General features: G+C 45.7%; 1 protein-coding gene across 2 annotated transcripts in view; it reads right to left on the bottom strand.

The window, feature by feature from the left end:
* Positions 1 to 27864, bottom strand: part of LOC105936763 (complement C3) — a 119051-nt gene that overhangs the window by 40244 nt on the left and 50943 nt on the right. For both annotated transcript variants that reach the window (XM_036137295.1, XM_036137294.1), the window contains exons 17-23: positions 19069 to 19195; positions 16200 to 16268; positions 6942 to 7139; positions 6720 to 6834; positions 6553 to 6641; positions 6058 to 6197; positions 5609 to 5824 (exon numbers count right to left, since the gene is read on the bottom strand). In XM_036137295.1, coding sequence (XP_035993188.1) covers positions 5609 to 5824; positions 6058 to 6197; positions 6553 to 6641; positions 6720 to 6834; positions 6942 to 7139; positions 16200 to 16268; positions 19069 to 19195 — 954 coding nt within the window. The remainder of the gene's footprint in view (positions 1 to 5608; positions 5825 to 6057; positions 6198 to 6552; positions 6642 to 6719; positions 6835 to 6941; positions 7140 to 16199; positions 16269 to 19068; positions 19196 to 27864) is intronic.

Here is a 27864-nt window from a genome sequence, read left to right as displayed (position 1 = left end):
TTGCTAAAAAAAAAAAAAAAAAGATAAAGTGTCTTTAAACCTTTTTCCGAGGTTGTTTAAAAGGTTTTGGAAAATTTAGAACAAAGAAGTTTGGGGAAAAAATTGTGAAAAGACATTAAGGAGAAAGTGCATGTCAACACCAGTACAGGGGTGTTGATTTGAAAACAGATAACATTAAAACAGCCATCTAGCAGTGTGAATCATGTCAACATCAGAAAAAGGACAGTAACGACAGGTGGAATGGATTTATCACATTCCATATTACCTGCAAGCTGCTGGGCTGATTGTAAATGAATGGGCTGTTGAAAGAATCCTTGAAAAAAAATGTGTCTGATAATCATGACTTGATAGATGGGAAACCTAAATTGATGCAAGCAGTGGCCCAATTGAATAATAGGCCAATTGCTCCAGGGGCAGACTTACTGTCTCTGCATTTGACAAACTGAGGTGCCGCTCAGGATTATATGTGTGTATAAGAGAGTAAAAATAAATGAACAATAAAACTTGTGATTTTATCTGAATGGAAAATGTATTAATGTATATGTAAATGCTTAATACAGGAGTTAAAAAAACATTTCAGGATGAAATTTACTTACACATTTGTTTATACATTGTGTAAACATCAGGGCATTAAGATTTGCGATTTAGCTCATTATTGGCTAGAATTTATCATTTTATGGCACAAGGATGTGGTCAATCCAATTCTAAAAAAGTGCCTGAAAAAGAAAATTGTATTTGGGAAGAAGCACAGCAAAGAGCATTAGATTTGGCTGAGAAAGCCAAACAACAAGCTGTGTCATTGGGAAAGATGATGTCCGGGCCTGTGGAGCTGCAGGCCTCAGCTGTTAATGACAATACAAGCTGGAGTGATTGATGGGGATTATCAAGGAGAAAATCCCTGGTAATTGAGAAAGAAGAAAAACTAGCACAACTGCTAGTTAAACCCTGTATAATGACAGAGGTTCAAGGGGTGGCTGCCCCCACTAATATCACTGTAAGAGGAACAGGGGGGTTTGGCTCAACAGATAAACCAGGAGCCAAAGTTTGGGTGAGACAAGAAAATGGTCCACCTAGACCAGCTGAAATCATTTCACAAGGGAATGATGCAACAGTGTCAGTATTTTACTCAGGGGAGGAAAAAATTGATAAATGTTATGTAAGAGAAAACTAATTAAATTATTTTGTCTTATAGCAGTACTAATTTTGATTTCAGATCCGTGGGATCTGCTGATTGGACAACCGGAGGGACAGCGCGATGGCGGACGTCCCAAACCGTGGGAGGCAGCACAGGGCTGGTGCAGGATCTGGGGCCATCATCCTCCGTGTCCTCCCTGCCATGGTCCTGCTGACACACCTCTGTTGGGCAGAAGCACCAGGCCGGATCCTGAGAGAAGTGGTTCAGCCGTATAAACTGGGATGGGGAGACAGCATGTGCAACGGAATCCAGGATGACTACACATGCTCTCGGTGGCGTGTAAGAAGCATACCAGTAGTCTTCAAGGGATGTAACGTTAAAGTGGTTTCAAGGAGGGGTTTGTGCCAATATGAACACTTTGCTTGGTGGAACAGGTACTGTGTTAAGTGTTTCCAACACTTTTGACAATAAAGTAACAAGAACTATATTATTAAACACGGGACGGCATGCATTATCACCCTCTGTGACTCCACCATTGACACTGTGGAGTCTTTCCGCTTTCTGGGAGCTATCATCTCCCAGGACCTAAAGTGGGAGCTGAACATCAACTCCCTCACCAAAAAAGCCAAGCAGAGGATGTACTTCCTACGGCAGCTGAAGAAATTCAACCTGCCAAGGACAATGATGGTGCAGTTCTACTCCTGCATCATTGAGTCAATCCTCACCTCCTCCATCACCATCTGGTACGCTCGTGCCACCGCTAAGGACCAGGGCAGACTGCAGCGTGTCATCAGGTCTGCAGAGAAGGTGATTGGCTGCAATCTTCCATCTCTCCAGGACCTGTATGCCTCCAGGACTCTGAGGCGTGCAGGGAAGATTTTGGCTGATCCCTCGCACCCCAGGCACAGACTATTTTAGACACTTTCCTCTGGCAGGAGGCTGCGGTCCATCAGGACTAAAACCTCATGCCACAAAAACAGTTTTTTCCCATCTGCTACCGGTCTTATCAACAAGGCCAAGAGCCACCTGTGACACTGGACACTCTCTCTCTCTCTCCCCCGTTCAGGACTTACAAGGTTCTGCGTTACATTAACGCACAGTTACTGAGTGTATATAGCTTCTGTATATATATCCATTTTATTCAATTTAATTTTATTTTATTGTATTCTTATTTTTGCCTGCACCATCAACACCAAGTCAAATTCCTTGTATGTGCAAACCCACTTGGCGATTAAACTTGATTCTGAATCTGATTCTGATCAAGAGCTGTTCATCAGGTTGGAATGTGGATGCCTACTGTTGTAACATCACAGGAAGAAACTGCAAAGATCTTCCTTAAAGAACTGAACTGGCCACGGGGGCGGGGCGCCCCTGGGGCCTCTGGCTCTCAGGGCCCATGGCCGGGACCACTTCAGCGGGTCTGGCTGCCGGCGGAGCCCACGGGCTCGTCCCCGCGGCTCTTGGGGGCATCGGCATTGCGGTGGCTGGGGGATTTCCTCGGGGTCGTCTCCCACAGGTGCAGGGTTCCAGGTATTAAGTGTTCACTTATATACAGAAAGCCTGTAATTTATTTATTTATTTATGTTCTTTCACTTTCTTTTTTCAGGTTTCACTTTACACATGTCAGCTTAAAGGCATACTAAGCAACATTTTTCAGTTAATTAATGTGTTCCATACCGTTTTGGATGATTAAATGAGTCATTTCAGGTCGAACAAAGGTTTTCTCGGCCGCCCTGGTGGTCTGTGGGGGAAATACCGTACTTGCAATTGCAAGAGCCCTCGGCCCGCACCCACAGGCTCCGAAGTCTCGTGCAAGACCGCGAGAGTCGGTCTTGCTTTACGGCGAGAACTCCATGTGTTTTTGCCCTGCCATTCACTATATGCACGCGCGAAAGCAACAACAAAGAACCGCGTGCTAACGTCAAATAAACATGCAAGCATATCGAGTTTTTTTAAAATTATTATTATTATTATTATTATTATTATTATTATTATTAATTTTTTTATTTTTTTTAATGTTGGCGAGGCGGCTGCCTCGCCAAACTCACGCTACCACCTCGCCAACATTAAAAAAAATAAAAAAATTAATAAGCCAAGATAGCGCTCCGGGAAACCCTGATGTTCATACTTTCACTGTGTTAGTCATTGTTTGTACTGCCGTTTTTTCGACTTTTCGTTGCATTCGCCTGTCTGCTAAGCTCAAAACAACCGCGCCTGGCTTGACGGAGAAACCAGAACAGCTGAGCATCTTTATGACAGTGCACTTTTACTTTCGCCCTCTGGGGGGAGCCTCGCTGGAAAATCAACCCTGGTTGCATAGTATACCTTTATATAATAGTACATAAGATTTAGCAATGGCACCTAGGTGTTATTCGATTGTATCTGTTGCTTTATGTCTGTTGGTTGTGCTGTTCTTTTTGCATCTCTCTTTCCAGGTGATGGAGCAGATGGAGAATGTTTTATCACTCTCTCCCTTTTATCTCTTCTTTCTTTCACCTCTTCCCTTTTTTTTCTCTTCTTGTTCTTCCTTTACTCTCCCATTGTAGTGTCCATATAATTTGAAATTCGCCCTGCAGGAATCACAATAAAGCTATTTACATGCATAAATCAAGCAGAGCACTATGGCGAAAGCTGTTCGCTCCACTTGTGAAAGCAAAATCTGTCGAGCTCTATCTGGCATTGAGACATCAATTCCTATTGCCACATTGCTAGACAGGACACTGGGAAAAAAAAAAAAAAAAAAAAAAACAGAACTGAACTGGCAAATAAAGATGTGAAACATGACAGCAGAAGTGTTAACGGACATTTCTATAGCTTTGAACTGGACGGTATGTAATGCACAAATGATGCACGTTCACATGCAATAAGAACGGTTTAAGCGTGTGGTTATTATAGGAAATTTCCACGAATGGAGACACCTATGGAACATTAGTAGTAATAGTTGGTTACAACTAGAACCACAAAAGACCTATTGTAATGCTACTATATGTGAAGGTCATTGGACACAATATGATGTTACCAATAGTACTACAGTCTGTCATTATTATATATTGCCCGTAGTGACTGTACAGGGGTATTGGTTTTTGAAACTGGATGGTGATTGGTTTGACCCACAGAAAAACTACACCTATGACCTGGATCTATGCAAGACTGCTGATAAAGGGGTGGTATGCATAGTACAACAAGGACATCTTAACCAATGTTAACCGGAGACAAGGTGTTATGTGATTGGAATCATGAACCAGCTAGAGCAACAATAAAGAGTCATCCTCAATTACCTCAGGTGCCTTTCGTTGGATGTTTATATAATGTATACATCTGGAGTTGGAATAACGTGACCTATCAATTAACCAATTTCACTATCTCCCTGGATCGGTTCAAATGCGCATTGAATGAGTCTATGGAAATAAATTGCTTAATTGAATCACACAGGTCCAACATTTCCAGCTTAAAGGTGTCTACATTTATGGCCCAAGGACAGGTTTTGCATGCGGCTAAGTTAATGGAGCATCTGCACATCATTGGTGGGACATTTTTAATGGAATGTCTGTTACTGCTCGAAACTATGTAGTACCTCCCTTGCTTTTTCTCATTATTGTTATTATAGTGTTCAGGGGCGGATTTACCATTAGGCAAAACCAGGCAGTTGCCTAGGGCCCCCAAGTTCCTGGGGGCCCCCTAAAACTCCTTTTACATGTATGGTTAATACAGCTATTACTTATTTGTGCACATTAATTACGTTTTTGATTAAAATTCTTTTGCTAAAATGCCACCAGAATGCTTTTTATATTAAGTGTGTCTCGACCCCCCCCCCCCCCCCCCTACAGTCTCCACTACATTGGATCAGTCCATTTGCTGCGCATGTGCAGAAAGGTCTAGGCAGACGGCAGCAAACCATTTGAAAACAAACGGCGCGAGACGAGGAGAGAAGAAGAGAGAAGAGAAAATAAAAGAAATATAAAGGAAATACTCTACCCTAGTGGTGCTGAAAAGAAAGAAGGAGATAAGTAGAAAGCTGCTCTCAAAGTTACCAAAAGTGACTTCTCAACTGCAGCAGCAGCAGCGAGCCGCAACCGGCAGCAAACTCAACGGTAACGTTGGCTCCTGTTGGGGAGGGTCCGTGGTGAGGAGAGGAACTAGTGAGTATTAAACCGTTTAAGGGGACGTATATTAAGTATTTATTTACCTTATTGAAGATGGGTCATTTTAAAGTAAGTTTCAAATTTCGTTTGTATTTGCTACAAACGATGAGAAATCAATTATTCAGTTATTTTTTCATGTTGTTATTCAGGAAAACCTCAGGCCTTTGGGTGTTCTAAGATCACCCTTAGGTTTTACAGGTAGTTTTGGTTTTTTACACTACCTTAAGATGAAGATTATAATCAAAAAGTGATTTGGGGTGGAAAGGATATCTTTACAAGTGGATCAGCATAATAACAGGATAGAGCAAACCATTGCATTTGTCTCTCTTACCACCACACGGAAAGTCTTCTTAATTCCATCAAAGAGCCCCTGAAAACCTTTAACAGATGCTTTGATCTCAATAGGAAAAGATCCGTGCTTCATGGGAATAATGACAAATGGTACAGATCTCGTAGTTTGGGCTCCAACCTCGACCTCATCTCGAAACCATTTTTTTTTGTAAGCTGCACTGCAGACATGGTCTTCCTCTTTAAACTCAATGCGGACCTTTAAAGCAGATTGAGATGGAGAGTTGGGAAGACAAAACAGTCAAATATTTAAAGCAAAGTGGAGACAAAGAATGAAAAATGCAGAAACTTCCACAATGGTTTAGAATTGGTTCACTGAGTATCAGGATACAAGTAAATTGTCATAATTCGAATATTGGAATGCATACCATTTAAACACCTTCACACTGCATGTGACACATGCATTTTTAAAAAGGAACAGCTCAAACTCACAGTTATGGGATGGTTGTTGTAGTTGTGGAGAATTGCCTTAATTTCCAGCTGCTCTCCTTGAACGGCGGAGTAGGGCAGCCTGAGGTCAACAAAGAATGGCTTCCAGACTATGGCCTCTAATGGTTTGGCCACACAGAGACCTTTAATGATGCAAAAGACAATGATAATAATAACATGAATAATAACATAAATAATAATAATAATAATAATAATAATAATAATAATCAATCTTTAATAAACTGGTTTCTATTTTACATGATTCATGTGTGCAGTAGACATATATGCAGTTGTCCCATTTTTATCATTATAATCAGGGAGGTCTAAGAGACCATTTCACAAGTCAGAAGTTAAAAACTTAAATGGTTATATTGGAATAACATGTAACTATAAATATTTTTAAATTAATAATTTGATAAGTCTTTGGAATTTTACTTCAACAGCATAAAATTATTTTAAAAATGACAAAAGCAAGCTGTGCAGACCGCCCAGCCGCACCATGAGTTCTTGACAGACTGATGCCAGTCAACTGCCAGGTTGTGATTGTGTCTGGAAATGGTTCCGGATTTGTGAAAGTCACAGTTTTACTGAAAGAAAAGGAAAATATGATTTTGGTAAGATAAAATGTAACTGTAGCGAGACATTTTTTGAGTTGATGTTCTTACCATTTGGGGTCATTGGTAGGGCATCTCAGTTGGATATCTCTCCAAAGCCAACTTTCAGGGAACTTGGTGCGACTTATTATATCCTTTCTGTCAATGTAACCACCATCTATCTCGTCTTGGGAAGAAATAAAAAACAACTGCCATTTTTATTTTGAATATATTATTTATAATGACACTAAGAATCAAATGCAAGTACGACTATTTTTTGTGGTAATATCTTACTGCGAGCTAGGTGTAGGACTTCCACCTTCATGTCATCTCTCTGCTTTTGCATCTCTTCGCAGCAATGCAGGAAGGCCTGCTCGCATGATGGACCATCCACAATGTACTGAACACGCCTCTTACAGCTGTATGATACAGGAGATTCCTTCATACCATCCAAACAGCAATCCTTTTGTAATTTGTCCGTATATTGACTTACTGAAAAGAAAGGAGAAAAAAAACAAAGGCATTAAAATAAGGAGGATTAAGCAAATAAAGATTACACTTCCGCCGTTATTACAGACCTCCCACATAAATTGACTGATAAATTGCAATCATTTTTCACAGGTTCCACCTGTTTCCACCTCCATATAATCTGCTGTCACCCCGGCCACCAGTGCCAGATCGTCTTGAGCCAACTGGTGAGAACTTTCCAGCCATCCTGTTTCCAAGCCTGTCTGCTTGTCTGTTGCCCGACCTGAATCTGCCTTCTGATTCTGAGCCTGTCCAATCCTGTTCTGACTGTCTGCCTGCCTAAAACCTGTTCTGTTGGCCTTTGGACCCTGGAACCCATTCGACCTGGATTGCCCGTCTGAACCCCTGAATCAGTTAGCCTGAGAGTACTGGAACCCTCCTGACTTCTTTAACTCTCTGAGCCGCCAATTAACGAACCCTGACCGAACCTGGACCCGACTGTCGGATCTTCTCTCTGTGCCGCCGCTGGATCTCTGTCTCCTGATACCGAACCCTGAACTCCTCTGGATAACGCTCTTGGAAAGCCCTGAGCGGGCTGCCTGCCTATCAGCCGCTCAATTGCTTCAGCACCGCAAGCTCCCTCAGTCAGGTTAGTGATCCAGCTCTTCTTACAGTGTCACGCCTGCCATCGCTGGTCACTAACCTGTCTCTCTGCCTCCAGGGGTTCCAGCCCAAACACAAGCAGAGAGCCCCGAGTGCCTGCGCTTGTTTATCTTTTAATAAAGCTTATTGAAATGTCACTGACCTGCCGTGGCTGAATCTTTGGTCCAGAGCACTGATCTCTATTTATTCTCTGGATATCCGATTGTTCAAAAGCCTGAAATCACCTTCCCCATCTTAGTACTCCCTACTGTCACGGAGTTGCACCATAAACTTGCCGACGTGTGTAGCATTTGGCTGCAAGGGAGTGTTTGCGGAACTGTATGAACACATGTTTGACACACCACCTGATTGCAGCCATGTTTTTGTTCTGATCAAGTACATATGTGCTAGTTACATCAAGATCAGGATGCATCACATCGCACGGGAACATACATCCATAATTAAAGGTTGCAAGATACGCAAACAGTTTTCAAAACTCATCCGCTTCAAGCACCAGTATGCAAACACCATTTTGATATATTTTTATAAAATTTCTGAAAGTTAATTTACGTAAAATGCTGGAATATATTTTATATACATATGTATGCATATTTGAATCTGAATTAGAACTACATGTGCAACTTATATTATTAAAGGTATTCAATCACTGGATAGTGTATGTGTGTATTTGCGTACGTGTGTGCATACATACTTTGCATACATGCATAAATTCTCAAACTCTTGTAACTATGAGCAGAAAGCAAAATACGAAATTTGAAGTTGCCTGTTGTTTTGCAAATTTATGTGATTTTGCTAGTGTACAAACTGAAGCTCTGTGGAGTGATTAAATTGGTTCATTAATTTAGCTCTATTGTAAATCTATGTCAGATAAAAAGGCTAATGCCCAGACACAGCATAAAAGTATATGGCATCATGCATGCACAATTTGCAAATAGAAAAATACTCATTAACAGACATGTACTAGTAATGCAGTCTTGATGTAAAATCTTGAAATTATGTGTAATTTGTAATTACCATAACAAGGCAATCAATACATGTATATTACATGCACATCATCAATTTAGCACTTTTGGCATCCGTGTGTGTGTGTGTGTGTGTGATATTCTTAATATCCAAGTACAGTATTATTATGCACCATTATCACAGGATATGGTATTCTGTGTTAATGGAGCACATATACAAATATCTGATAGATTTGTATATGTTATATTATAGACTTCATACTGAATATGCAATGTGATGTGCCTATTTATACCATAAATTACAATAATCTTCTGATGCTATGAAACAGCAAGTGTGTGTCAAAGTAATGAATTTATCTTTATTTTAAAAGTCTAAAGCCCCCCTGAAAATGAGAAAATCATCGCTGTTCAATGGTGTTGAGCTCGTATGATTTACGTTCTGACTGGTTGTAACTAGGGAGTACCAATATGGCGGCTGGTGACTTCATAGCAATGTGTACTACCAACGGCCAATCGGATATCCAGTGAATAAATAGAGATCAGTGATCCAGAGTCTGGTTATTACTTTTTTTATTTTTGCGTATGTCTTATGATCTGATCTCCAGTTAAGATACTCAGCCACAGATATCACATATGCCATAAACATTCCTGTGGCATGCAAATTAAATAAACTCCACATATAATACTTTATCACATATGTTACTTTATCAATATACAAAATCATGGCAAAATGTAATCTAAATGATATAAACATTGATGGTTTGTGATGCAGACATTAGCACTATTGTCATGCACCATTAAAGAAAAAAAAATTCACGTGCGCCCAAATGCTAAAGGTATATAAAGTGGTATATAAAGATAAGATAATTCTTATTCAACCTCACTTTAAAATATATGCAGGTACTGTCAGGATTTAGTCGAGGATGAACCCGGACACAGCACGCACACACAGAGTAGGATTTAAGAGAGTTTATTGCAGGTGGATGGTGGTGACAGGAGGAACCAGAGTTGTTACCAGGCGGAGGTGAATGATGCAGGAGCTGACTGGCAGGTACAGAGTCCATGAGACAGAGAGGAGCTGGGCTGCTGCAGGACCAGGGACGAGACCAGGATGAAGACGAAGAAACTGAAGCCAGCAGCGCAGCCACACAAAACCAAAACTTGACTGACCGGGAACCAAGGCGGGGGGACAGGTGCAGACAGACACGATGGAACAGGAAACTAAGGAACCAAAAGGTCAAGAACACTGGGGAACCAAGGGGCTAGAGAACACTGGGGAACCAAGGGGCTAGAGAGCACTGGGGAGCCAAGGGGCTAGAGAACACTGGGGAACCAAGGGGCTAGAGAACGCTGGGGAACCAAGGGCTAGAGAACACTGGGGAACCAAGGAGTTAGAGAACACTGGGGAACCAAGGGGCTAGAGAACACGGGGAACCAAAGGGGCTAGGAAACATGGAGGAACTAAAGGTGCCAAGAAACACGGAGGGACCAAAGGGGCTAGAGAACACAGACGTGCCAGAACACAACCAAAGCGCGGCACTTGACAGCGCCAGGGAAAAGAGCGAGCGCAACACAGCGCCAGGGGGAAGAAACGGGCGCAACACAGCGCCAAAGGAAAGGAACGGGCGCAACACAGCTCCAAAGGGAAGGAACGGGCGCAACACAGCGCCAAAGGGAAGGAACGGGTGCACCGCCGGGGCGTTAGAGAAAAGATCGCCAGGGCATGAGGTAAACGCCGGGGCGTGAGGGAAACGCCGGGGCGTTAGAGAAAAGATCGCCAGGGCGTGAGGTAAACACCGGGGCGCAAGGGAGAAACTCGCCGGGGCGTGAGGGAAATGCCGGGGTGCTAGGGAAAGATCGCCAGGGCGTGAGGGAAACGCCGGGGCGCAAGGGAAGAAATTGCCGGGGCTTGAGGGGAATTTCTAAAATACCAGGGACCAGAGGGCGTCCTAACACGCCGGGAACAAGAAATCTAAAGACTAGGAGTCAGAGGGCGTCCTAACACGCCGGGAACACGAAATCAAAGAACTAGGAGTCAGAGGGCGTCTTAACACGCCGGGAACACAAAATCTACAGGGGTCAGAGGGCGTCCTTACACGCCGGGAACACAAAATCTACAGGGGTCAGGGGCGTCCTAACACGCCGGGAACATGAAATCTACAGGGGTCAGGGGTGTCCTAACACGCCGGGAACACGAAACCTGAACACTAGGAGACAGGGGAAACAGAACAGCGACACCTGGGGAAAACAAGCGAAACGAAAACCATGGAGGGCTAGAGAGGACTAGACTAACCTAACTGGGCAAAACTAAGATAAGGAAACAGGAAAAGTGAAGCGTAGGGACCTTGGAAAGCGCAGAGACCTAAAAGAGTGCAGGGACCTTTTAAGAGTGCAGGGACCTTTTAAGAGTGCAGGGACCCTTTAAGAGCGTAGGGACCTTTTAAGAGCGCAGGGACCTTTTTAAAGCACAGGGACCCTTTAAGAGCGCAGGGACCTTTTTAAAGCGCTGGAACCTATCCAGTGCAGGAACCCAGAGAGCGCAGGAACCCAGAGAGCGCAGGAACCCAGACAGCACAGGAACCCAGACAGCGCAGGAACCCAGACAGCGCAGGAACTAAGACACACAGACATTAAGGGGATAAAACAACAAAACTTAGAACAAATACGGAACTAAGACCTGAACTAAAAAACAGGGCTAAACAGAAAACTACTGGGCCAAATAGGTACTACAGGGGCTAAAGCTAGAAAACCGAAACAAACCAGAACACTAGGAAGGGGACCAAAACCTAAAGAAAAACTATGAAACTAAGCAAAACAGGGAGACGAGGGCAGGTGCAGCTAAACTAATGAAAAACTAGATAACTCCGTCCGTCTTCTTCCGCTTATCCGGGGTCCAGACGTCCCTCTCCCCGGCCACTTGGGCCAGCTCCTCAGGAGGAATCCCAAGGCGCTCCCAGGCCAGCCGGGAGACATAGTCCCTCCAGCGTGTCCTGGGTCTTCCCCTGGGCCTCCTCCCGGTGGGACGTGCCCGGAACACCTCACCAGGGAGGCGTCCAGGAGGCATCCTGACCAGATGCCCGAGCCACCTCAACTGGCTCCTCTCGATGTGGAGGAGCAGCGGCTCTACTCTGAGTCCTCCCTGGATGACTGAGCTCCTCACCCTATCTCTAAGGGAGAGCCCAGACACACTACGGAGAAAACTCATTTCAGCCGCTTGTATCCGGGATCTCGTTCTTTCGGTCACGACCCAAAGCTTGTGACCATAGATGAGGGTAGGAACGTAGATCGACCGGTAAATCGAGAGCTTCGCCTTTTGGCTCAGCTCTCTCTTCACCACAACGGATCGGTACAGCGCCCGCTTCACAGCAGACGCTGCACCAATCCGCCTGTCGATCTCCCGCTCCATCCTCCCCTCATTCGTGAACAAGACCCCAAGATACTTGAACTCCTCCACTAGGGGCAGCACATCCTCCCCAACCCGGAGAAGGCACTCTACCCTTTTCCGGTTCAAGACCATGGTCTCGGATTTGGAGGCTTCGCACTCGGCTGCGAACCGCTCCAGTGAGAGCTGTAGATCACGCCCTGATGAAGCCAATAGGACCACGTCATCCGCGAATAGCAGAGACGCAATCCTAAGGCCACCAAAACGGATCCCCTCAACACCTTGGCTGCGCCTAGAAATTCTGTCCATAAAAGTTATGAATAGAATCGGTGACAAAGGGCAGCCTTGGCGGAGTCCAACTCTCACCGGAAACGAGTCCGACTTACTGCCGGCAATGCGGACCAGACTCTGACACCGGTCGTACAGAGACCTGACAGCCCTTATTAAAGGGCCCGGTACTCCATACTCCCGGAGTACCCCCCACAGGATCCCTCGGGGGACACGGTCGAATGCCTTCTCCAGATCCACAAAGCACATGTAGACTGGTTGGGCAAACTCCCATGCCCCCTCCAGAATCCTGCTGAGGGTATAGAGCTGGTCCAGTGTTGCACGGCCAGGACGAAAACCACACTGCTCTTCCTGAATCCGAGATTCGACTATCCGACGGACCCTCCTTTCCAGAACCCCTGAATAGACCTTACCAGGGAGGCTTAAGAGTGTGATTCCCCTGTAGTTGGAACACACTCTCCGGTCCCCCTTTTTAAATAGGGGGACCACCACACCAGTCTGCCAATCCAGGGGAACTGCCCCCGATGTCCACGCAATGTTGCAGAGCCGCGTTAACCAACACAGCCCCACAACATCCAGAGCCTTAAGGTACTCCGGACGAACCTCATCCACCCCTGGGGCCTTGCCACCGAGGAGCTTTTTAACAACCTCGGCAATGTCAGCACCAGAGATGGGAGAACCTGACCCAGAGTCCTCAGGCTCTGCTTCCGCAATGGAAGACGTGTTGGTGAGATTAAGGAGGTCTTCGAAGTATTCCGCCCACCGAAACACAACGTCCCGAGTCGAGGTCAGCAGCACACCACCCCCACTGTAAACAGTGTTGGTACTGCACTGCTTCACCCTCCTGAGACGCCGGATAGTGGACCAGAATCGCTTCGAAGCCGTACGGAAGTCTTTCTCCATGGCCTCTCCGAACTCTTCCCACGCCCGTGTTTTTGCCTCAGCGACCAGCCGAGCCGCCTGCCGCTTCGACTGCCGGTACACATCAGCTGCTTCCGGAGTCCCACAGGCCAAAAAAGCCCGATAGGAGTCCTTCTTCAGCTTGACGGCTTCCCTCACCGCTGGTGTCCACCAGCGGGTTCGAGGGTTGCCGCCGCGACATGCACCGACAACCTTGCGGCCACAGCTCTGACTAGCCGCCTCAACAATAGAGGCACGGAACATGGTCCATTCAGACTCAATGTCCCCCGCCTCCCTCGGGACGTGTTTAAAGTTCTCCCGGAGGTGGGAGTTAAAGCTCCGCCTCACAGGGGACTCTGCCAGACGTTCCCAGCAAACCCTCACAGTACGTTTGGGCCTGCCCGGTCGGACCGACTTCCTCCCCCGCCATCGGAGCCAACTCACCACCAGGTAGTGGTCGGTGGAGAGCTCCGCCCCTCTCTTCACCGGAGTGTCCAAGACATAAGGCCGCAGATCAGATGAAACGACAACAAAGTCGATCATTGAACTGCGACCTAGGGTGTCGTGGTGCAAAGAGCACATATGGACACCCTTATGCTTGAACATGGTGTTTGTGATGGACAATCCATGATGAGCACAGAAGTCCAACAACAAAACACCACTCGAATTCAGATCAGGTGGGCCATTCCTCCCAACCACGCCCCTCCAGGTCCCACTGTCATTGCCCACGTGAGCGTTGAAGTCCCCCAGCAAAACGAGGGAGTCCCCAGGAGGGGCACTCTCCAGTACCCCCTCCAAGGACTCCAAAAAAGGTGGGTAATCTGAACTGCTGTTTGGCACATAAGTGCAAACATCAGTCAGAACCCGTCCCCCCACACGAATGCGGAGGGAGGCCACCCTCTCGTTCAACGGGGAAAACCCCAACGTGCAGGCACCGAGATGGGGGGCAACAAGTATGCCAACCCCAGCTCGGCGCCTCTCACCAAGGGCAACTCCAGAGTGGAAGAATGTCCAGCCCCTCTCAAGGAGACTGGTTCCGGAGCCAGAGCGGTGCGTCGAGGTGAGTCCGACTATCTCTAGTCGGAACCTCTCAACCTCACGCACAAGCTCAGGCTCCTTCCCCACCAGAGAGGTGACATTCCACGTCCCAAGAGCCATCTTCTGCAGCCGAGGATCGGAACACCAAGGTCCCCGCCCTCTACTGCTACCCGTTACACAATGCACCCGACCCCTTTGGCCCCTCCGACAGGTGGTGAGCCCGTCGGAAGGGGGACCCATGTCACCTCTTCGGGCTGAGCCCGGCCGGGCTCCATGGGCAAAAGCCCGGCCACCAGACGCTCGCCAACGTGCCCCACCTCCAGGCCTGGCTCCAGAGTGGGGCCCCGGTGACCCGCGTCCGGGCGAGGGAACACGAGGTCCAATAATTGTACTCATCATAAGGGCATTTTGGGCTGCGCTTTTTCTGGTCCCTCACCTAGGACCTGTCGGCCTTGGGTGACCCTACTAGGGGCTTAAAGCCCCTGACAGCATAGCTCCTAGGATCATTGGGACACTCAAACCCCTCCACCACGGTAAGGTGGCAGCCCAGGGAGGGCTGCCACCTTACCGTGGCTTTAGATAACTAAAGCTTTAGATAACTAAAGCTAGAAAATAGAACACAAACAACAGAAAATCTAAGGTAAAAACTAGAATTCAGAAGCAAAACGCGAAAGACTAAAGGCAAACCAAGAACAATAGGACTGAGCTGAAAAGAAATAAAACCCAAAGCAAGACAGAAACTCAAGTAATCTAAGCAGAACAACAAACTGAAACTAAAGAACTCTAAGAAATCTAAGGAACACTGAAAAAACTCTAAAACCAAAGAATGTTAAGTGACTCAAAACCCCAGGGCCAAAATAACTCAAAACAACAACAGAAACTAGAGAACTTGGACTGATACTAGAAGACTAACTAGAAAACAAGAGAACCAGAAAACTAAAGCAAATCTAGAAAATAAAAGCTAAACTAGGAAACTAAAGATCTAAGGCAGGAACTTGAGAACGCAGACAGGAACTTGAGAACGAAGACAGGGACTTTAGAATGAGGAACTTGAGAACGAAGACAGGGACTTGAGAACGAGGAACTTGAGAACGCAGACAGGAACTTGAGAACGAGGATCTTGAGACGCGGACAGGAACTTGAGAACGCAGACAGGAACTGAGACGCTGACAGGAACTTGAGAACGCTGGGCTCCGCGGAGAACGATCCCTCCAGCGGAACGCAACCAGCGGCGAAGTCACCCACGGAGACATTTAACTGAGGCGGAGCAGATCCTGCCAGCTCCTGCATCGTGACTCTGTGTGTGCTCGGGTTCACCCTGTGGCTGGCTCGGACTGTCAGGATTTAGTCGAGGATGAACCCGGACACAGCACGCACACACAGAGTAGGATTTAAGAGAGTTTATTGCAGGTGGATGGTGGTGACAAGAGGAACCAGAGTTGTTACCAGGCAGAGGTGAATGATGCAGGAGCTGACTGGCAGGTACAGAGTCCACGAGACAGAGAGGAGCTGGGCTGCTGCAGGACCAGGGACAAGACCAGGACGAAGACGAAGAAACTGAAGCCAGCAGCGCAGCCACACAAAACCAAAACTTAACTGACCGGGAACCAAGGCGGGGGGACAGGTGCAGACAGACACGATGGAGGGCAACAAAACACTACGAGCCAGCGACGAGAAAACAACTGAGGTGAGTTTATAAAGGGAGCCTGACAGGTGACGGGAATGAAGACTAATTAGAGTAGGTGTGACTAATGGCTGTGGGAGGGGGAGCTGGGTGAACTACAAAATAACCAGAAGCCAGACAACTTAAACCATGACAGGTACTGACTGCTTAGAAAAAAATATTCTTACTCAAGCTGGTTCTGACTTCCATGATGGTGCTTGCTCGCTTCCTCCTGGTAGGGGCAGGACACATTAAATCTAGAGATAAAATAACACCAAAACACAATTTTATAATCAAATTCATAAAAGTATAGAGTACACAGCAAGGGATTAAAGAAATACTGGATTTAGGATTATAGATGCAATATAAAAAATGTGAGATACTGAGCAGGCATCCAATTGTTGTCTTCTTGTATGATGCTTAAATAGACATACTAGCCTGTTTATACCTTGGTTTAGATTGTTGAGTTATTTATCCTCTTCTGTAAAACATGGAACACCAACCCCAGGCTACTTACTATCCATTGCTTGACAGATATCTACCCTTTTGCTAATATATATTTTTTCTTTAAATTCATTTAATCTTTTCTCTCCCTAATTGTTATCCTCGAATGCCCTCCAGTTTATGTTTCACCTTTCTCTTTATTTTTCCTGTTTGTCTTTTCATTTTACAAAGTGCTCCACATAAAATGCAACACTGACGCTCACTTATTTCTGATTAGAGAACTTTAAACACTCCTATCAATGCATTTCAGTGCATTTCTTCTTTGAGAAATGAGTAGCATTTTTGTAACTTTAATCTAATTAAAAAACAGGAGATCGATGCACAAATTTAAATTTATCATGCCGTTTATTTTAAATAAACTAATTCAAACACATTAGAACACAATAGAATTTGACTAAAAACCTCTTTGAAAGTTTCAGAGAAAACACACTCTCTTTTTTATCGATTAACAAACCTCTGACAAATACTGGGTAAATTTCTGACCATTCCTCTTGGCAGAATTGGTAGAGGTCATTGACATTATTTGGCCTCCTGACACAGACGTAACCTGGCAAGCCAAATTGATAATGTGTAGCACTACCAAAAGGTTGGGTTTGGACAATCACGGTATCAAATGAAAATGTCGTAAGAAGCAGGTGCCATGGGAAACCACAACAAGTTATGCTACTCAAGGCACATTTTATATGGATAGTGACACTGATGTAATCATATCGTTAAGTGTTTTTTGCCGTTTTTGCAACATGAACATGAGTCCTGCTGCGCTGCCATATTTATTTTGGTTTGTCTGTAGACTCGGCCCCTCTAGCTTTCGTCACAGCTGTATTTCACACTTTAAAACAATAATACTGCAATGTAATTGGCCCACTTGTGCTGGATCATTTCTCCGATGGTTGAGGTGGAAGTGGGACAGGATGGATTCTTGTGCATTTGTGAACCCACATAAACACAAGAATTCAGCTTACTCAGCAGGGAGGATGTCAGAGACATTATAGAAACTTAAAGGAGCAATAAGCAAAATTTTATGTTTTCAGATAAAAATAACTAAAAAATAATGACGTGAAGAACTAAAGGTAATATTTCAGATGAACTTTGGGATAATGTCTCATCGCAGATCTCTGTGTTGTTCTCCAGTCTTGTTTACATAGTACATGTACGTGCATGTGAACAGCTACCATTCAGGGCTTAGCCCCTCCCTGCCCTAAAATACCACCATCAGAACAACACCATTAAAACAGACCCCAGCATGATGCTAATAATACCATAATACACAACTGAGTGCTTAGGCTTGAACAATACATCCTGACTCCTCTAAGCATACAACCATATTTTTGTCATGGTCCAATAACTAAATTTATAACTTGTCTGACCATAACATTTTTGGTCAAGAAGCCATATTGGCTAGGACAAAATGTAGTTATACCTGAATGTCTGTTCCCGAAAATCCTTAAGAATTTCTTGTGAACGTGTCAGTCTAGCCCAGGTATTTACAACCTTTACCCACTTGAGTGTTCTAAAAGGACATCCATTGGTTTTATATAAACTGGAATGAATAAAGCAGCCAAAAAATTAAGTTCCTGATTCAAATTTATGGGCTATACTGAAAAGCCAAGTTGTTGTCTTGACACTGATCAACTTAAATTAATTCCACCAATATGAGGGATCAAACATCCAGCCAGAATTATGTGAAAACCTTGCCAATAGCTGAAAAAAATAAATGGATTTTCTTTAACTTGGTAAAGGACATTTTTTAAAATGTTGGCAACTAGGAATTGACTTGCTGGCAAGTGTACAAGCGTACATCAGGACGATATAATCCACGACAACAAAGTTGCTAAAATGGTGATAGTGAAGCTCACACTGCTAACCAATGTGTTTTTGCCTTATCTACCAATATTAAGTAAAAAAAAAAAAGACAGGAAAAAATATTTCAAAAGGAGTTGTCAGTATGGTCAGTGAAGTTATTTCAAGTTGACCATGGATGAATCGACAATAAAGTCTAAATTTTAAAGTTTAAATACCCAACCTAAAATATATATTAGTAACTTAAAATTGTTATTGCAGACCACAGTAGATGTTATCAGGCTGCCATTGGGTTATCCACGACAATAATTTACTGTGAAAAAAGTGGATAAAGGTACTTGGACTTGACCAGACCTGACCAGACTTAAAAAGTCCAGCAGCAGGCAAGTGACTGTGGATGAATTTATCTTAAAACTAGAGATTACCATTGTGTTATAATCTATGACCTCTAACATAGTGTAAAGGGCAGGAGAGATGGAGGAACAAAACTTGTGTTGAGCACATTGATGCTGTCTCTAAAGCTTTATTCCCCAGCATGATGTTAATAATGCTGCAGTATAAAGTATCCACATTATCCACTGATCCATTTTTTATACCCTTGTATTGCACGGGGATGGGTTTTGCCTATCTCAAGCAATCACTGGGTCAGAGGCAGCATACACCCTGGACAGGTCGCAAGTCTATCACAGGGCAACACAGATACTCACAAGACTAGTTTGACATTACTCAAGTGAAAACAGGAGAAAGTTTTACCTGTTCTGTCCGGTGTAACACCGTTGTTGTTCACAAACAACAGTCCTGCATCATAGAAGACGTTTATGGCATCCTTCCCTCCACCTGGTTTGCAGCCTGTGTCATATTTCTCCACTACATCCCATATCTAATCAGAGAGGTAGATTAAAAAACAAAATGTAACCACACGTGACGAGACTGGAGTTCCACCATTGTGATTTTATCTTTTTAAAGATTTAATTTTGATGACGCTAAAGATTGAATGTGTGTATAACACCGTTAATTAAGCAAGGACTAAAATAATAATCCTACACAAAAGTAAGAACTAATATAAATTTTACTTTAATACATACTTTAATAAAAAAAACTAACAAAGGAAAGCATGATCCAGGAAATAATAAACACCCGAGGATCATGACGGTATTGGATAGTGTCCGTCGATGGTGACGTTCAGAGTACTCATGGAGAATATGGAACCGTTTTCATTAATTAACATAATGTAGTCAGTCGGTCGGGCAGATCAGAGCAAAGAAGGAGGATGTGGAATCTGGGGGTTAGTCTTAGGATTCTTTGTGCATTTGGGACCGTGGTGTACTTGATGATGATGATGATAATGACTGATCCAAGCATCTGATGATGACGACGACTGATCCAAGCGTGTGATGATGACGACGACGACAATGACTGAACCAAGCGTGTGATAATGACGACGACAACGACTGATCCAAGCATGTGATGATGATGATGATGACTGATCCAAGCATGTGACGATGATGACTGATCCAAGCGTGTGACGATGATGATGATGACTGATCCAAGCGTGTGACGATGATGACGACAACAACAACGACTGAGCCAAGACTATAAGCGGTGAGGATGACGACAATGGATGGGCTCTAAGGCTTTTTGGCAGCTCAGATGCAGGAAAGGGAACTGGACAAGTTGTGGTGGGAGTAGCTGAGGAAAACTGGTACTGTGGACTCAGACATGGCAGATTCTGCTGCAACTGTGTACAAGCAAATCTATTCAAATAGTTTTTTTTACCTTGAGTTAAAGGAACCCAGGGTTTCAACACGTTTACAGTCTTCTGGGAGTTTGTTCCTGATAAGTGGAGCATAAGAACTAAAAGCTGCTTCTCCCTATTTGGTTCTGGTTCTGCTTCTGGGTATAGAAAGTAGACTTGAGACAGAAGACCTGAGTGATCTGGAGGGTTAATACTCTGAGAACAAGTCTGTGATGTATTTTGATGTCAAGCCAATCAGTGATTTATTGACTAAGATACATTTTAAAAGTATATTCTCTGAGATACAAGGAGCCATTGTAAGGACTTCAGTACTGGGGCGATATGCTTTACTTTCTTAGTCTTAGTGAGGACTAAGCAGACATGTATTCACAGGTTAATTGATCTGTTTCCTTGGGCCTGTTAACCTAATTGTATTGTGATGTTATGTTATTGGCATCATATCTGTCCACTCTGTTCTTTCCCATAGTGTCTTATTTAATGTTCACTGGTCTTACCTGCCTTAGGGCAGCGGATGCTAACTAGCTGTTGTACTAAATCTGGCATATTTACAATAATGTTTTAAGCTGACAAGTTGATGAATGTGCATTGTCTTAATTCAAATAAATAAATAAATGAAACAAATAAAGAAATGAAAGGACGTGGACAGCTAAGCTTGACTCTCACAGCCTTGTGCTCTGTTTCCCAGATTCTAGCCTTTGCACTCTTGATCCTGTTCCGGCTCAGTTCTCAGCATCGGAACACACCTGCAATCCTTCCAGAAGACTTTCCAGTTCTCAAGTTCCAGCTGGTAGCCTTTGTGGCTTCAATCCTCCTACAATCGCGCCCGGCTTACCCTCCACCGTGCTCCCCTTCTGAAGATCCAGATACATTTGAATCCTCAGAGCTGAGCTCAGACAGAAAAACAACAAGCGCTGGCCTTAAGGGCGCAGGAAAAGAAGGTTGCTGGGCCTCAGGAGTTTTAATAGCTAACAGGTGCGACTGACTGCAGAGGGAGTGAAGTGAAGGCTGAGTGAGAAGGGATGATGAAACTGAAAACTAACAATAAATAAAGTCAAAAGCCTAATTAAAAACCCAAACAAGGAAGAAAAGTGAAAGCTAATGTAAACAGAAGTCAAACCAAAACTAAACCATGACAGTAGTTAGTGGCTCCAAAGGAGTCAGATAATTTAGAGACTCAAACAAAATGCCACTAACATTTTTAGGATTTGTTAACAGTGGTTTCATTCAACCAGGATGCTCCTTTAGGTAATTGTTCCTCATGAGGATCTAAATGAAAATCTAAACAACTGTATCCAAACAACTTCTCTTTTCCAGAAAGCAGTAGGGTTGCCCAAGCTTCTCTTGAGGGGAACCAGGCAGCAGCAGGCAAGGGGGAAGATTTAAGAACAAGTAGACAGGCTAGGTTTAGTATGCAGATATCCGAAAAGCCAACAGAAACAATATCAAAATGGAGTGGTGTTAGTAGGAAGACAGACACGGTTCATGCTCAAAGAGGCATAGATCAAATATCACAGGGCTTGGCAAGGCTCTCTGGTCAGGGCACATAAACAGGGTCCATGTACAGAGACGTTGGCAGAAGTTAGATGAGGCCAGGGGTGGTGTCATGGTTTTTGCCAAAGATTTAACCCACATGCAGAACACACTTAGGAAATCAACATACTTTTTAAAAGGTTTATTGAAACAATGTGAGTTGTCAGGACTTCAGAAATTGGGAGCTTGGACCGAAGGGCAACAGAGGCTCTAAAGAGGAATGGATGGTTAGGGACTTAATTGAGAGCAATATTGCAGAAATGAAGGACTGAATAGACCCCTTGCAACCACGTGACTCCGTTACCCAGAACCCCTTGTGTGGCGGCCATATTGGTTGGCACGCCATTTGATGAAATGACGAGTTCTCCAGGTATTTTTCTTCTTTAGATAACGTATCACAAGATCGTTTTAAGAGTAAGTTGATGGTTGATGGTATCAGATTTCCAGATCCACACAGCAAAAGCCTAAAGGGACGGAGCGAGTCTGTGAAATGCTGGCCAAGTGTTTCGTACCGCGACACAGCTGCTTCATAAACACGCAGGCCAGTACGGACAAGAGAGCACGAAAGCCCCTGAAACCACTGGACGGCTGCAATTATTTTATATCAGGAAAAAGGCTCCAGCAACGCCCGCGACGCCATGAGGGATTAAGAGGGTCAGAAAATGGATGGATGGATGTTCAGACATGTTTGTGTAACAGCACAAAGCAGAGAGGAAGACCCGCCCAGTAGGTTAAAAAAAACATCACTCACTACGGATTATTTAGGTGTTTTTGTCTTGTTAAAATGGGTGGGGGTGTCGGCGACATTGCAGCGTAAACAGAAGTACTAGCGCCCGTGAACGGGCGGTGGTGATCGCTACACTGGCCGGAGAGCCGCTGCTGTCTGGAGCAGCACCCGCTTCCTGCTGCTCCAGACAGCGGCGGCTCTCCGGCCAGTGTAGCGATCCCTACACGGGCCGGAGAGCCGCCGCTGTCTGAAGCAGCAACAGCGGCTTCTCCGGCGGCTCTCCGGCGGGATCTAGCGATCGCTACACGGGCCGGAGAGCCGTCGCTGTCTGAAACAGCAACAGCGGCTTCTCCGGCGGCTTCTCCGGCGGCTTCTCCGGCCCGTGTGGCGAGAGCTACCTCCCATCCGCCGCTGTCTGTAGCAGCAACAGCGGCTTCTCCGGCGGCTTCTCCGGCGGGATCTAGGGATCGCTACACGGGCCGGAGAAGCCGCCGGAGAAGCCGCCGGAGAAGCCGCTGTTGCTGCTACAGACAGCGGCGGAGGGGAGGTAGCTATCGCTACACGGGCCGCTTCTCCGGCCTGTGTAGCGATCGCCACCTCCCCTCCGCCGCTATTTAAGTAGAACAATGACTAGAGCAGAATTAAGTTGTAATTTACCGGAGATGAAGTGTAGACTGCAAATTCTCTCGTAGAATGATGGCTCCCCCAGTCCATTGGGAGGGTCTGCCTGCGCTCTTTTCATTGAAAATATCCAATTCTTTCTTCTTTCCTCATCCTTCGGTAAACGACAGAAACGTACATCCAACGATTTGGAATGCCTCTCTGTGCAACCGGGAGCACAAGTCGTAGGCATTGTTTAGATTCCAAAAATAAACTAACTAAAAGTACGCTCTAAATCACCCGTTTTGACATGTAGTAGACGGGCTGTCAGGCTAGCCTGCCCACCAAGATGGAGGCGCGCACCCCCGATCACGTGACTGTGACGTCAGATGCTCCGTTCCCTAGAATTCTGGACTTATCTGTTCCTAGCGTGTTAGACGACCTCCGTTTCCCTGGCGTTTTAGTTTCCTTGGTTCCCCGGCGTGTTAGGACGCCCTCTGTCTCCTGATGTTTAGACTTCTTGGTTTCCTGGCGTGTTAGGACGCCCTCAGTCTCCTGATGTTTAGACTTCTTGGTTCCCTGGCATGTTAGGATTCCCTCAGTCTCCTGAAGTTTAGACTTCTTGGTTCCCCGGCATGTTAGGACGCCCTCTAGTTCCTGGCATTTAGATTTTTCTTTTATTCCCTGGCGTGTTAGAACGTCCTCTGTCTCCTAGTATTTAGACTTCTTGGTTCCCTGGCGTGTTAGAAAGCCCTTTGTATCCTGGTTTTTAGATTTCTGGGTTCCCCTGGCTTGTTAGAATGCCCACTGTCCCATGGTATTTAGTTTTTTTTTTGGTACTTGGTGTTTTTGAACACCCTCAGATTCCTGAAATTATAGTTTTCTTTGTTTTGGTGTTTTAGGTTTACCCATTTTCCCTCGCGCCCCAGCGATTCCCTCACGCCCCGGCGTTCTCTTCTCTCACGACCCGGCGTTCTCTTCTCTCACGACCCGGCGTTCTCTTCTCTCACGACCCGGTGTTCTCTTCTCTCACGCCCCGGCGTTCTCTTCTCTCATGCCCTGGCGTTTCCCTCATGCCCCGGCATCCTCTTCCCTCTGGCGTTTCCGTACGCTTGTCCTGCCCTCTGACGTTTCCGTACGCCTGTCCTGCCCTCTGGCATTTCCGTACGCCTGTCCTGCCTTCTGGCGTTTCCTTACGCCTGTCCTTCCCCTGGCATTTCCAGTACGTTAGTTGTGCTCCAGCGTTTCCATCCGTTGTTGAACCCTAGCGTTTCCGTACGCCTGTTTCTTCCCTCTAGCGTTGTCGTACGCCTGTTTCTTCCCTCTGGCATTGTCGTACGCCTGTTCTTCCCTCTGGCGTTGTCGTATGCCTGTTCTTCCCTCTGGTGTTGTTATACGCTTGTTCTTCCCTCTGGCATTGTCGTACGCCTGTTCTTCCCTCTGGCGTTGTCGTATGCCTGTTCTTCCCTCTGGCGTTGTTATACGCTTGTTCTTCCCTCTGGCGTAGTCACCTATGTTGTCTGTTCGTTTTGTGCCGTTGGTCGCTCATCTTGCCTGTTTTTCTCTGTGGCGTTAGTCACGCATCTTGCCTGTTTTTCTCTGTGGCGTTAGTCAGCCATCTTGCCTGTTTTGCTCTGATGCGTTAGTCACCCATCTTGCCTGTTTTGCCCTGTGGCGTTGGTCGCCAATCTGGCCTTAATTACTCTTGTTTTTCGTCCAGCATCTGTTAGATGCTTTTTTATTTTGGTTCGCCCTGGATGGGTAGTTTTTTGTTTGTTTCTAGCACGCCATCCTACCTTCCCTCCACCTGTCAGGGTTCTCTGTGTTGTCCTGCTCTAACTCTACTCCTCAGGTGTGTCTAGTTGGCTGAGGGTGCGTGGCCCACACCTGCGGCTTGTTGCAGGCGGCTTCCTCTGGCTTCTTAAGCAGAGCGCTGACAGATGGAAGACGCCAGAGCCTTAACAAGTCGTGGTACGACGTGGCCTCTGACCCAACTCCTGGAAACCTGCTTGTGAGTTTTTTCGTCTTTGGACTTTGACTAATTTTGGATCTCCCTGTTTTTGTCACAGTTTTTGGTGCTTGGATGCACTCACCTGTCTTGACGTCTTGTCCGAAGAACCAGACCTTCAGAATTCTCTCGCTCAGATTTTGCTCTGGCTCACCCCTCATACTTGCTGGATGTTACCCAGCGGGGCCTGAGATTCTCCCTCCCGGATTCTACTGGTTCTTCCCTCACTCTGGTCAATCCATCTGTCACCCACTTCCGAGGAGGCTCGCTCTGGATCCCTCACCAGTTACATCTGCCGCCCTCAGCCACTAGCCGTCAAACACCAACAGGGGTAGGATCACAGAGTTCCCTCGGCACTACTTCTCATCGGTTAGGTCCGCCCAGCTTTATGGTAAGCAGCGCAGTTTCTAGTAGTTCTCCTGGTTCACCTTCCAAAGTCACTTACTCTTCTTCTCTTTGCAGTCTCTCCAGCCGTGACGTCCTGACCCTGCCGAGTTGCCCGTAGTCCCGTCCTTTATATCTGCCATTTTCTTAAATAAAAATCTTAAGACTGTGCTTTGCTTCCCGATCGTATCTGCATGTGGGCTCGTCATCTGAAAACCATGACACCACCCACCCTGGGTTGGTCACTATTTAGTTTTTCTTTTTTAGGCCGTCCAGAGACCGGCCTTGAGAGGTGGTAATGTCATGGTTTAGTTTTGGTTTGGCTTCTGCTTACATTAGCTTTCACTTTTCTTACTCGTTTGGGTAATAATTAAGTTTTTGACTTTTATTTATTGTTAGTTTTCAGTTTCATCATCCCTTCTCACTCAGCCTTCACATCACTCCCTCTGCAGTCAGTCATACCTGTTAGCTATTTACTAATCAACCAGTCAGACTCTTTCCACCTGTTAGTTCCCCTATTTAAACCTCCCTCTGTTCCCATTTCCTCTCTGGTCCGTCATCATTCAACACCCTCTCCATGCCAGTCATCTGTGTGCCTTTGGAACCTGCCTTCTGTTTCTCGTTTAAGGTTAGTCCTGCTACCTGTCTCTAAAAGGCTTTGAACACTGCTACCCGTCTCTGAGAAGTTGTGGACACAGCTCCGCGTCTCTAAGAAGCTGAGAACACTGCTGCCCGTCTCTGTGAAGCAGTGGACACTGCTGCCCGTCTCTGTGAAGCTGTGGACACTGCTGCCCGTCTCTGTGAAGCTGTGGACACTGCTGCCTGCCTCTGTGAAGCTGTGGACACTGCTGCCTGCCTCTGTGAAGCTGTGAACACTGCTGCCTGTCTCTGGCTCCATGTACTCCCACTCCGGGCCGTCAGTTCCTGCCATCTTCTGCACCCCTGTTTCTGCGCAGTCCTGCCCTGCTGGTTACATCATCCATCATCCATCATCCTTTCAATGAAAACTCTCAACTTTTAGTCCCGTGTGTGTGGTTCTGAGTTCATCACTCTGCATGAAAAGTGTGATTTTCGTCACTATGCGGCACTGTAGATTGTCGTGGAAGTTCAGGTTAATGGCTGTTCACGGTAATTTGCAGGCAACACCGAAAACTGCCATGAATTGTCAGAAATTGACGTGGCAGTTTTCCCCCCATGACCCCCCTCCTCCTAATGGCGTACCGCGCACGTGACGTCACCGACTCAAGAGCAACGCCCCGTTTGCCGCTTAGGTAGGGCATACAGGTAGAGAACGCCCGTAGCAACCAGCTATTACACGCGCAACAGAACCAGCGATATGACCGACTTTGCAGCCGTTAAACTTTCCCAAGACGATGTCCCAGGCGCACGGATTACTGGTCGAACTGTCGAAGAACACACCAACGTTCAGCTCAAACGATGGCTTGAGTGTCGAGGGTTTAAAAAGACTGGAAAACGGGCCGAGTTGATCGAACGGTAAGCTTTGTTTTTTTTTCCTGGGCGGCGGTCATGGCGTCATCGGCCGTTTTTTTGTTTGTAATCACCGTCCAGGGATCGGTATATGTTTAATGTTTGTCTTATTTGAAATGTTTTTGAGTAAGCTATCCTGGTAGCAGGGTATCAAGTTAGCGCCTGCTACCATGATAGCCTATATGCTATCATGGTAGCAGGCGCTTCAATATTAACATGTCGGCCACCAAAATACTCTTACCTGTTCACTACTTGATGTCGCTGGAATTGGGTCAGGATGTTCTTCGGTTGGGCCCTTTCCTCCAACAAAATGCTTGCTACATATGTAGGCCGACCACACCAGTGTACCCAGCGCACACATTTCTCCTTGGCAGTCTTGAAGAAAACATCCTTCATATGCGGCCGATCAGCGTACCTCGAGTCGTTGTTGCCCGTTCCATAGCAACAATGTTTAAAAACCATGGTCTTAGATTTGGAAAAAGCAGTCGTTTACCGAGTAAAACCAAGGGTAACGCACGTCTCTTTTACAGCGAAACAGCGGCGGACTATTCAAGCTTGTCCTACTGCGTACCACGTGATGTGACGTCATCGTGACGTTACGTTTCTAAAAATAGCTCGCTCGCGGTACGCCATTCTAGGGGAGGCTTTAACATGTAAATGAAAATGCTGTGAGCTATACAAACGCAAATCAGTGTTGCAGGGGGAGGTTTCGCCTTTCTTAGCAAGACAGAGCCACATTTCTTCCTTAATGCAGACTTTAGCTGTGGGTGATTGTAGAATGGTATGTGACCACAAGTCTTACAAACCTTTGTGCCATCGCGTCTGAGCTCGTAGGTTTCAGTAAGCATGTATACTGTCATACATTTTGGACAAACCACATACTGTAAGAAGTTGTCACGGAGGACACCAGTCCATTTCCTCAAGGAGAATAAAGTCTTTGGAATATTGCTTGCAAAGGCAGTGAGGGAATTAGCACACACAGACAACATTTCCAAGTATCCACATGAAATGTTTGATTCACAGAAGAAGTGATGTGATGGCATTGTCAGTAGTAGT

The sequence above is a fragment of the Fundulus heteroclitus genome, chromosome 5, assembly GCF_011125445.2.
Source record: "Fundulus heteroclitus isolate FHET01 chromosome 5, MU-UCD_Fhet_4.1, whole genome shotgun sequence".
In the NCBI taxonomy this organism is placed as follows: Eukaryota; Metazoa; Chordata; class Actinopteri; order Cyprinodontiformes; family Fundulidae; genus Fundulus; species Fundulus heteroclitus.
Note: the sequence above shows the minus strand (reverse complement) of the source record. Positions and strands in the feature narration are given on the sequence as shown.